Source organism: Festucalex cinctus, chromosome 1 (assembly GCF_051991245.1).
Source record: "Festucalex cinctus isolate MCC-2025b chromosome 1, RoL_Fcin_1.0, whole genome shotgun sequence".
Taxonomy (NCBI): domain Eukaryota; kingdom Metazoa; phylum Chordata; class Actinopteri; order Syngnathiformes; family Syngnathidae; genus Festucalex; species Festucalex cinctus.
The window spans coordinates 7070128-7082571 of record NC_135411.1 but is presented as its reverse complement, the minus strand read 5'-3'; the positions used below and the strand labels follow the sequence as shown (position 1 = coordinate 7082571).

General features: G+C 37.6%; 1 protein-coding gene across 3 annotated transcripts in view; it reads right to left on the bottom strand.

The window, feature by feature from the left end:
• LOC144014174 (neurocan core protein-like) overlaps positions 1 to 12444 on the bottom strand; it is a 99099-nt gene that overhangs the window by 32018 nt on the left and 54637 nt on the right. For all 3 annotated transcript variants that reach the window (XM_077513781.1, XM_077513791.1, XM_077513773.1), the window contains 9 exons: positions 11900 to 12106; positions 9037 to 9219; positions 7477 to 7651; positions 7080 to 7207; positions 5547 to 5831; positions 2936 to 3061; positions 1340 to 1429; positions 1109 to 1257; positions 731 to 911 (listed from right to left, as the gene is read on the bottom strand). In XM_077513781.1, the coding sequence (XP_077369907.1) occupies positions 731 to 911; positions 1109 to 1257; positions 1340 to 1429; positions 2936 to 3061; positions 5547 to 5831; positions 7080 to 7207; positions 7477 to 7651; positions 9037 to 9219; positions 11900 to 12106 (1524 nt within the window). The remainder of the gene's footprint in view (positions 1 to 730; positions 912 to 1108; positions 1258 to 1339; positions 1430 to 2935; positions 3062 to 5546; positions 5832 to 7079; positions 7208 to 7476; positions 7652 to 9036; positions 9220 to 11899; positions 12107 to 12444) is intronic.

Below are 12444 nucleotides of genomic sequence, written 5' to 3'. Positions count from 1 at the left end.
AATAAAACTAAAATTCAAAAAACAATTTCGTTAACGAAATAAAATAAAAACGAAAATGCTTTTTAAAAAAAGAAAACTGAAACTACATTTTATGTTGACAAAACTAACTAAAATAAAACTAACTATAATTATAGCAAAAATATCCTTTGTTTTAGTCTTTGGTAATTATTTTAATGCATGAGCCTTTGGAGATTATTTTAAATGTGATTTTTAGTCGATTTATTTTGATATAACCTGGAATAATGACGTTGCGCTCATGGTCTTTTTTTTAATATTGAGCAGAAGTAATACACACACACAAAAAAAACAAAAAACAAAAAAAACAACAACCTAAAACTAATACTGAAACTAACTAAATTAAAACTAAGATTTATTAAAGAACTAATACTAATAAGAACTAACAGAACCACCCTGAAAACTAATTACAACTACCTAAATTTAAAAACAAAACTCAAAACAAAATAAGAACTAACTAAAATGAAAAATTCCAAAACTATCTTATAACCCTACTGCCATATTACAAATAAATTTTGGTTTATATACTGTAGCATTTTTCAAAATATGCAAAAGCACAAATAAATTATTTGTATAATTTTTAGGACGAAACACAATTTCTCTTCATAACATGATGTGGCCCTTGCGTCCTTCTGATTTTCTGTACGTGGCCCTCAAATGAACAAGTTTGAACACCCCTGGCGTAAACGAAAGAAGTAACAATCCAAGTATTCACCCGGTGATGTTGTAGTGGACAAATTTGCTTCCTCCTGCTTCATCACTTTCTTCTTCTTCTCCTTCACGTCTTCTTCATCCACAGTTCCGTTGGGAGTTGCAGTTGCTTCCTCACTCCCAACGTCGGTGCCTGCCAGGTAGTTCCAAGGCTTCCAAAAGGATTTCACAATCCCGGAGATGACCTGCAATTATTTCAAAATCACGCATGAAGCTGGAGTCCATATGAAAATGTTCAATTTCAGATCTCTAATGAAGGTTTTGCAAAGCACTGACCTCCAGTTACAGCCTGAAATTCTGTTTGTTCTACGAAATTGTTTGAATTTATTCCCAACGTCGACGGTAATAAGGCACCAAAACAAAAAGACACAAAAAAACGAACCTTTTTCTCAGCAGGTGTTGGAACGACGGGAGGCCGGAGAAATTCGCTGGAATCGGGCTCAAACGGTTCGCCCCAGTCGATGCTTTGACCCGGAACGATGTGAAGGCTCACGTAGGATTCTGCGGGCTGCGAGGACCAGCGGTCTGCGGCTGGGAACGCGGTTGCTAATTACCCTTCTGCTTTTGAACATCAGAGCGAGCGAATGAGCGAGACGTCATCAACCGGACTTACAAGCATTGACGCTAAGAAGGGACTCCTCGTCCTCCTCCTCCTCGAGGTCCACCAGTCCGGTCCAGTTGGATGGAGATTGGTCACTGTCACCTGCGGATCACAGTTGTATCAAAAGTCAGCGCATTCTATACTTCGTACAAATATTAAGTTATCATTAACTCATTTGCTCCCAATAACGTGTAAATACGTTTTTTTTTTAAATGTTCCAAGTGTCCCCAAGACATATTTATAAGTTTTTTGTTTTTTTTTTATGCTAGAGCAAACAGAAGGCTTTGATGCAGCCTCTCAACTGCAAAGAACGGTTGCAGACATGGTAGTTATGACACAAACGGCCAGCAGGTGGCAGCAGAGCAAAGGAGATCAACCAGGGCCATGTAGAAAAAAAAAAAAGCTCAATTACTTACAATTTTCAATAGATTTGTGAAAACTGATGAAACTTAGCTCTCTTCTAATGCTAATTGCTGCAAAACGGAAACAGATAGAAACAGAATTTTTTTTCTTGATGAAAGAAGAGACTTTAATCTTTCTTTTGATAGGCTCCATGCTTTTATAGTACATGACATATTGTTCACAAACAACAGTTCTCTTAATCTCTTAAATAAGGCAATGGTTGGTTACGGTTTCTTTTATCTGTTGTTTATCGTTGTGTCCTGGTTCACTTTCCTCCATGCTGTTCCTGTTTTGGTCCACCTCTCAATCAATCAAGAGCTCAAATGGGATTCCATCCATTTTCTTGACCGCTTAGTCCTCACAAGGGTCGCGGGGGGTGCTGGAGCCTATCTCAGCTGGCTTTGGGCAGTAGGCGGGGGACACCCTGGACTGGTTGCCGGCCAATCGCAGTCAAATGTGATTGACATTAGCTATTTTGTTTGTACCTTTTTTTTTTTTTAATAATTTGTTGGCATTCGTGATAGTAAACAAAAGTAGCGACCCCATTTGAACAAAGTAAGGACAGCTTCCTGAAAAAATAAAATAAAATTGGCTTCATTAGTTTCGGTGTTTACACTACCAATCATTATGCTTTCTCATTAGGGCTGGGTATTGCCGCCAACCTCACGATACGATACGTATCACGATACAGGCTCCACGATACGATACATATTGCGATACATATGTATCCCACATAAGACACATTTTATTTCATTTTTTTAAAACAAAATATAGGAAAATTGGTGCACTGAGACACGTGACATGTTAAGTAACTAAATAAATGTTGATATTGTTCCTCTGCTTTCATTTTTCTTAGCAAGACACAGTGTCCAATCACTGGTGAGTTATTTTTGCCTTAATTGAAGGCAATTAACTTCAAAGACGCTGCTGGTTTTTTATTTTTTAGGCACAATGCAAGCCGCAAAGGCAAACGTGAACTGCCGATTTAAAGTTAACGAGCAATATCGATTCTGACGCCTGCGTATCGATACGTGTATTGTGATGAGGCCCGCAACGATATATTGCCGTATCGATTTTTTGAGCACACCCCTATTTCTCATGCTAGTAAACGGGAAACCATGTCAATATGCGAAGGAAAAAAAAAAAATCTGCTAAATCTGCGTTTCATGAACTGATGAATGTAAAAAAAGAAAAAAAAAAGAAAACCTTTGACAGTGACGGCAGGTGGGCTGTCTGTCGGCGAAGACGCCGTACTGGATTCTGTGAGGTAGCTCCAGGGCTTCCACAGGGACGTGTAGATCTGAGAGATGCTGTCTGTGTTCTCCACTTTACCTACAGCAAAAATAAAGATGGGGGGAAAAAAAAAAATCGACAACTCACGGTAAGATTTTCAGCCAATCCTTGCATTGTTTGTGTCAATCCAGCGTTCTCGCAGCTGCACGACAGTGTGAAGACGTTGCTCAGGATTACCTGTTGCCATAGTGACAACACTGGCCGTGGCATTTTCTGTCATTGTTATTACAGAGCAAATTGGAGGCTTGCTGCTACAGCTTCTTCCCCCTGCTTGGAGTGAAGACTTTTGGCCCGTCAAGGACATTTAAGACCACCTGGAGCATCCATTATTTTCCTCGACATCGAATCGCTTCTTTCAGCTGCCAATTACTCATACAAAAAACTATTGCAGTCTTGGGTCTTGTTCCGTTTACGATATTGCTTTAGCAATAAACATATCAAATTATTTTCCCGATCTCTATTCAACAGCGACTGAATGAAACTATCATCAATTGTATTAATTGGTAAATGAGCTTTTATTTATTGAGCATTTTCTACCTCAAAGTAGGTAAAGTGCTCTCATAGTGTTTTCCATTCACGATGATGCCCCAACTGCTGAAACAGACACATTTGGAATGTGTATCTTAATAAGAACAACAGCACTCTTTATAAAATTGTCCTTCATAAAAACATTAAAGAGATACTTGACTCATTGAACAATTTTCAGCAGTAAAAAAATTATATTTTGTCTATAATGAAGGTGGTAACCATTATTTTTCATGTGCAATTAATACCTTTAAAAAGTATTTTTTTTTTTACTTGCTGTCGACTGATGATGACATCACCTGTGCTAAGGAAGTAGGTAACGACCGATCATTGCTCAGTTTGCTGACCAACCCCAGAAAACAGGCGAGCCATGATTGGTCGTTACCTACTTCCTCAGCACAGGTGATGTCATCAGCAGTCGACAGCAAGTGGAAAAAAAAATAGTTTTTAAAGGTATTACCGTAATTGTACATGAAAAATCATGACGTGATCAAATTAATTCTGGACAAAATATGAACTTTTCACTGCAGCGGCGTAGTCCAACCCAGGACACGCTTAGGACCGCCCCCTCATTTGAATAACATTGCGACTTGGCAGTACGGCCCAAAAGTGCCAAAATTCAAAATAAATAAATGACTACATAAATAAATGACTAAAAGTGACAATAAAAATGGATATAAAAATCCACATTTTAATATCCATTTTTATTTTCACTTTGAGTCTATTTATTCATTTAGTCATCCATTTATTTATTTATTCATTTATTCATTTATTTAGTCATTTATTTAATTTTAATTTAGGCAGTTTTGGTCCATACTGCCAAGTGGAAATGTTATTCAAATGAGGGGGCGGTCCTAAGCATGTCCTGGGTTGGACTCCGCCGTTGCAAACTGCCCGCCATTGGCCGAGTGAGCGGCCCGGCGAACATGGAAGTCTCGCCGGCTTGCACTGGAGAGCTTCCAGCAATGGACGACGATCGTGTCCACTGTCTGCTCTCACTTGTTGTCGAGCAACTCAAGTCGCAAGTTGAGGTGACGGTGGGCAACCCAAGACATGCTTAGGACCGCCCCCCTCATTTGAATAACATTTCCACTTGGCAGTATGGCCCAAAACTGCCAAAATTCCAAATAAATAAATGACTAAATAAATGACTAAATAAATAAATAAATGACTAAATAAATAAATAAATGACAAAGTAAATAAATAAATAAATAAATAAATAAATAAATAAATACATAAATAAATAAATACATAAATACATAAATACATAAATAAATAAATAACAAATAAATGACTAAAGGTGAAAATAAAAATGGATATAAAAAATATAGGGCGTCACAGTGAATGAGCGGTTAGCACATCCGCCTCCCAGTACTGAGGACTCGGGTTCGAGTCCAGGCTCCGGCCTTCCTGGGTGGAGTTTGCATGTTCTCCCCGTGCCCGCGTGGGTCTTCTCCGGGTACTCCGGTCTCCTCCCACATTCCAAAGACATGCATGGCAGGTTCATTGGGTGCTCCGAATTGTCCCTAAGTGTGCGTGTCCCCCCCGCTTACTGCCCAGAGTCAGCTGAGATAGGCGCCAGCTCACCCCGCGACCCTAGTGGGGAATAAGCGGTCAAGAAAATGGATGGATGGATAAAAAATATAATTAAAAAATGAAATACAAATATATTTATTTCTGTATATATTTTTTGCTCTTTTTATTTCCATTTATATTTATTTTTTGGATATAACGTTCTAATTATATTTTTCTATATCAATTTTTACTTTCACTTTTAGTCATTTATTCATTTATTTATTTATTCAGTCATTTATTTGTTTTGAATTTTGGCACTTTTGGTCCTCCATATGAACCCCACTGTCAACATGACAGCTGTGAAAAAAAATTGACTTTTCCCAATCACTGAATCACTGAATCACTGAATCAATCAATCAATCAATCACTGAATCAATCAATCAATCAATCAATCAATCCATCCATCCATCCATCCGCCGCTCACCTCTGTAGCAGTACGCGTCGTACAGCGCCGTGCTGTTGTCGGCGGTGACGTTGGCCGTGACTTGGTGAACGCCTGGCTCGCTCCCGCCGCAGCCTGGCCGGGGGAGGCCGAGCGGGTAGCGGACGCTGCCGTCCGAGAGCCAACCCGGGGCGCAGCTGTCCAGGCCGGCCCCCCGGGCCAGATGGAGCTGGCCCACGGTGGCCAGCTGGCCCCCCAGCGACACGCAGCGGTCGGATGCCGAGGACAGCGACAACCTGCCGGGAACTGAGGCGTGAAACACTTCGCCTGCAGCCAGGAAATAGAACGGGAAGGCAGAAAAGAAATTGAGGTCGGAGCTCATTTTGATGCCGGCTTTTGAAAGGGTTGACAATCAGTCAATCAAGGAGGAAGAAAAACATGTTGCTTTTTTTTTTTTTATTTATTTTTTGCCAATTGTCCCAGGTGAGGCAGAAATAGCCGACTATTTTTAGTGGCACGTTCAGCAGCAAGCGTCGCAGTGGCAGGAAGGCGTGCTAAAAATAAATAAACTGTGTGTTCTGACTGTCACCACTGCAGTCATGTGGTTTTACTCACGTTGGTCAGAATATGGCAGAATTCGTAGACTTTAATCCAGATACAATAAACCCTCAATTAAAAGTGGGCGATGTGACACTTATGGGTGTCATTTTATTTCATTTAACGTTCTTTTAATGCCACTAATTTTTTTTTAAACATGCGATTAATGATCGCCCCTTACTTGAAAAGCATGTACGGGGCAAATTCCAGTCGCAACGCAGCAGACGCGTCCACGTCAAAATTTAGCAGTAATACATTTAACTCATTTGCTCCCAATAACGTTTAAATACGTTTTTTTAATGTTCTAAGTGTCCCAAAGACGTATTTATACGTTTTTTGTTTTTTTTGTTTTGTTTGTTTGTTTTATGCTCGAGCATACAGAAGGCTTTGATGCAGCCTCTCAACTGCAAAGAACGGTTGCAGAAATGGTAGTTATTACACATACGGCCAGCAGGTGGCAGCAGAGCAAAGGAGATCAACCAGGGCCATCTAGAAAAAAAAGGTAAATTACAATTTTGAATAGATTTGTGAAAACTGATGAAACTTAGCTCTCTTCTAATGCTAAATGCTGCAAAACGGAAACAGATAGAAACATACTTTTTTTCCTGATGAAAGAAGAGACTTTCATCTTTCTTTTGATAGGTTCCATGCTTTTATAGCAATAGAACACAATATTCTGTGGGCCTTGCGAAATCAGTCCAAATCCAGTAAAACAGCCGGGAGCGAACGGGATTGCGAATGAGTTAATAATAATGCATATATTTGTGGAGACTAGGGTCAAGTTCTATTTTACAGTTTAAAAAATGTGCAGAATTTCTTCTATGTTAATTTGTTCATGTTTAACTTCAAGTTAAAGATTAGATCGCTCTTAATATGAAAAGAAAAATGCACCAAGCTCATCATCAACTGACTGTTATCTTTATTATATTTTTAAGCCTCCCCCCACCACAAATGTGTCAGCGTGTGCGTGTGTCCTACCGTCCAGTTCTTTTGCAAAGCAGTACACATCAAACAACTCTTTGGGGTCCCTTTTCCCATAATTCCTCACTCCAGCCGAGTACTCCTTATGTCCAGAGCAGTCCAGCTCAGTTGGCTGGACAGAATAGCTGCAGAGACAAGCAGAAGACATTTTTTTTTTTTACTTTCATGTGACTTTCTTGTACTCTATGGCTGCTGCCACACACCAATTTCCTGCTCTGAAGATAAGTGCGATTGAAGATGAATAAATGGATGGCTCATTTTTCAGCACTAATGAATAGCAATTCAAAGTTGTTTTTTTATTTATTTATTTTTTTCTGACAATGTGTGTAACTAATGAGCGCAGCAGCGAAGTGGCAGGCAAGCAGGCAGGCAAGTCATTTCTTCTCCCCCTCACCGGACAGTCTGATCGTCCAGCCAGCCGGCCGCGCAGCTGGCGAAGCCGTCATAATAGGCGGCCCACATCTGGGCCGACGTGGCCATCCGAGCCGAGTTCTCTTGGCAGGCTCGCCGAGCGTCCGCCAAGGAGAGGGCGTAACGAGCGCCGGGAGTCTGGTAATGAAACAGCACACCTGCACACGCACACAAATAAATAAACGCACGCGTCTTATTCCGCAGAATACCGCGAGGAAGCCTTCAAGAACACGAAGGATCCGCGGGGAATTTCACAGATGAAAGAATGTCATTGGTATTCAGCCCAAACGCTTTCATTAAAAAAAAATAATTACGTAATTACTCAGGTGGAAATTGAGATGAGGGGAAAAATGGGCTACACGCAGTCCATTAATCAAGTCAGTCATTGTGATGTGACTGATGTGCTGAATTAGCATTTTTCATGCTTAATTAATCATCACCATTTGTACTTTGGTAAAAGTACTCAAAAATGTGTACTTTAGTAAAAAAGGGAATTTTTAAACAAAAAATCTACTTCAGCACACTTGCAAGATTTTGGTGCTTTGTTACTTGCCACCATTGTAATTAGGACTGCTCGATTATGTAAAAAAAAAAATAATAATCACGATCAGAGCTGTTAAAATGAATCGATTAATCGACCAGTAACCGATTATCAAATTAATCGTCAACTATTTTAATAATCTTGTAAACGTTTGGAGCCATTGTTAATTTAAAATTGCAAATATCCTCTGATTTAAGCATATAAACAATGCAAAATTGCAAAAAACGCAAAAATGCAAAGTTGAAATTAATCCGGTTAGTCAATTAATCGATTGAATAATCAATAGATTAATCAATTCTAAAAATATTCAATCATGATTATTTTGGCAATAATTTAAATCACGATTATTCAAATATTTATTTCTTCTTGGTACAAAACAAGAAAATGTTTACATATTTAAAAATATTAAGACCAATTAACAAAAACAAAAAAAATAGAAACACTATAATTGTGTAAATTCTTTTCAGACCAAACAGAATTTATAATAATATATATTTGTAATAATATTTATTTATTTATTTATTTATTTATTTATTTATTTATGTTGATAAAAACTTGAAGTTGGACAATCATTTATTAAAACATGAAAATGTTTAAATGTAAAATAATAATAATAATAATAATAATAATAATAATAATAAAATATTACAACATAAAATTCTTTGAAACACTAATTATGCAAAATATGAAACAAAATGTATTAACTTAGTCATTTTAAAATTTAAAAAGGTGCAAAATGTATAAATGTAAACAACTCAAAAATTAGTATATATAATTAATATATTTTTAATGATTATGCTGATTTTGTAATTGTGGAGTGTCTTAATTGAAATTATAATTGTTTTCAATTAATTGCAGCCCTAATTGTAATTCAAATCAGATCACCGGCATGCTAACATCAACATGTTATGAAAATGAGCAATTAGCACAGAAAATAAATAAATAAATAAATCATCCCCTTCGTTGTGCCATCACTTTATTGTCACTCTCTGCTGAGCTTACCGTAGACCACCAGGGGCACGGTGTCTCTCTCATACTCGTTGCCCACGGCAACCTGACAGTGGTAAGTGCCCGAGTCGTTGGTGCGCAGGCTGGAGATCTCCATGGTAGCGTCGAGGGGATTGGCAGCGTATCCTGGCAGCCTGACACGGCCGCTGAAAGCTTTATTCACCTTGATTACATCACCTTTTGGCGGACAGACAGACGGACAAACAGAGAGAGTGAGACAGGCTCCTCCATTAGCAAAAGCTGTTGGCATGATGCAGATTTTACAAAAGAACGAAGCAAAAAGTCTTGAAAATCTTTTCCTCAGTCTCGTTCTTTTGGAGGATAACGACGACTACCATATTGAGACACACATCCCAAGCTATCTTTTTTTTTTTTTTCCTGTCCGGTGCACAAAGCAAGAAGGTCCATTTAAGGCATGCTTGGATGAGTTTAGTGTGGAAGAAACCTCAACCAATTTTGGTGAACTAGGACAAATATTTTGTGACATAAATGCAAAAATTACCCAAAAATTTTGTATGGGACACTTGTCCCAATATTTTTGTCCATATTTTGTATTGGACAGTTGTCCCAATACTTTTGTCCATATTTTGTATTGGACAGTTGTCCCAATATTTTTGTCCATATTTTGTATGGGACAGTTGTCCCAATACTTTTGTCCATATTTTGTATTGGACAGTTGTCCCAATATTTTTGTCCATATTTTGTATGGGACAGTTGTCCCAATATTTTTGTCCATATTTTGTATTGGACACTTGTCCCAATATTTTTGTCCATATTTTGTATTGGACAGTTGTCCCAATACTTTTGTCCATATTTTGTATTGGACAGTTGTCCCAATATTTTTGTCCATATTTTGTATGGGACAGTTGTCCCAATACTTTTGTCCATATTTTGTATTGGACAGTTGTCCCAATATTTTTGTCCATATTTTGTATTGGACAGTTGTCCCAATATTTTTGTCCATATTTTGTATGGGACAGTTGTCCCAATACGTTTGTCCATATTTTGTATTGGACAATTGTCACAATATTTTTGTCCATATTTTGTATGGGACAGTTGTCCCAATACTTTTGTCCATATTTTGTATGGGACAGTTGTCCCAATATTTTTGTCCATATTTTGTATTGGACACTTGTCCCAATATTTTTGTCCATATTTTGTATTGGACAGTTGTCCCAATACTTTTGTCCATATTTTGTATTGGACAGTTGTCCCAATATTTTTGTCCATATTTTGTATTGGACAGTTGTCCCAATATTTTTGTCCATATTTTGTATTGGACAGTTGTCCCAATATTTTTGTCCATATTTTGTATGGGACAGTTGTCCCAATACTTTTGTCCATATTTTGTATTGGACAGTTGTCCCAATATTTTTGTCCATATTTTGTATTGGACAGTTGTCCCAATACTTTTGTCCATATTTTGTATTGGACAATTGTCACAATATTTTTGTCCATATTTTGTATGGAACAGTTGTCCCAATACTTTTGTCCATATTTTGTATTGGACAATTGTCCCAATATTTTTGTCCATATTTTGTATTGGACAGTTGTCCCAATATTTTTGTCCATATTTTGTATTGGACAGTTGTCCCAATACTTTTGTCCATATTTTGTATTGGACAATTGTCACAATATTTTTGTCCATAACGACCAACCATTGCTCAGTTTGCTGACCAAACCCAGAAAACAGGTGTGCCATGATTGGTCGTTACTTACTTCCTCCGCACAGGTGATGTCATCTTCAGTCGACAGGAAGTGTGGAAAAATACTTTTTAAAACTCATTCACTGCCTTTGACAAGTATACTTGTCAATTGTATTTTTTAGAGCGGTGCTAAATGGGGGCGAATCTGAGCATGCTCCACTGTAAATATCAAACTTGGAAACAACTTTACTGATGCCCAACCACCGGTAGATGACATCATTGCCCCATTTTATAGGAAATAAACACAGTTTCAGAGTCCATGGGAGAAATGGCTGTATTTTGGCAAACCTACATTTTTCTGCTGTCAATTATAAAAGAACGGGACGGGACAAAAAGTAGGGAGTCTATTCTGTTATTTGGTAGATTCGGTTTATATATAATTATTGAATGTAATATCACGTGAGTATTGGAAATGTAAAAATTTTCTATAATGACTGGCAGTGAATGAGTTAAAGGTATTTGTACATGAAAAATAATGAAGTTATTCAATTCATTCTGGACAAAATATGAACTTTTCACTGCTGAAAATTGTTCAACGAGTTCAATGTTTAATGATAATACTGTAATTAAAAATGTCTGAAAATGTTGCAGTTAAAAAAAAAAATTATCGCTAAATAGCAAATTAGCAAACCATGACACTAAAGTGCCAAATCGTTTAGAGCTGTCAAATGATTACATTTTTTAATCAGATTCATCACATCTTAGAATTTTGATTAATCGCGATTAATCGCTTAATTAAAAAGGCTTTTTTTATCAACATTTTTTGCCCGTCAAATTTAAAGAGCACCTGTTATGTGTTAATTTAATTTTTTTTTAATGTTATAAGGACGTCTTCAACATTTTTTTCCCCCACTTCTTCTTTTTCTAATCAATTAATTACGTGCACAATTTAAGATAAAAACAAACAAACAAACAATATTTTGACATGAACAAATATTCTGAATGTCATATGCAAACATTTATATGCTTTGTTTATTAAATTTTTGTTGCTCAAACACAACCTGTGCTACATTCGACGTTAACCATCCGCTGTCAAGCTAAAGGATCATCTGGCGTCAAAATGAATAGTGAGATTAATCTGCGGTAATACATAATTAATGCGATAACTTTTTTTTTATATCATTCGAAAACTTTCCATGTGCTTATCTTACCTTCAGCCGACAGCACGAGCTGCTCCACAGTGGATCCTTGTCCACCTGCAGGAGGCCTGACGAGGGTCCACAGGAGGCGGCGGACATTTTGATCCGACCAGTTGCCGGCAAGCGTGAAGACGCAGGGGAGAACGGCGCCACCTGCCAGCGGCTGCTGAACTGCGGCGTGGCTCACCCGGCGCATGTTCACTAGCGAGGAGGACGCACCTGCGCGTTGGAAAATAATCATTGTGAGGGTACGTGCATGTACTATTAAAAAAAAAATATATAAAAAAAAAACAAAAAAAAACAAAAAAAAGGAATTTTCCAGCAGCTGGGGACGCCAGAAAAATTTGGTGGAATAACAGAAAATGACTTTCTCTTAAAAATATACGCATAACATAATATAACAGTAGATGACAAAAAATTATATAGTGATTAATCTTTCCAAACTAATTGTTGAAAAAATATTGCAACAGTTTACTGTTAGGGTAATTCATTTACAATAAACATTTTTTCCACTTAACAAGTATGGAAGCCCAAAAGTGTCAAAGTTCAAAAAATAA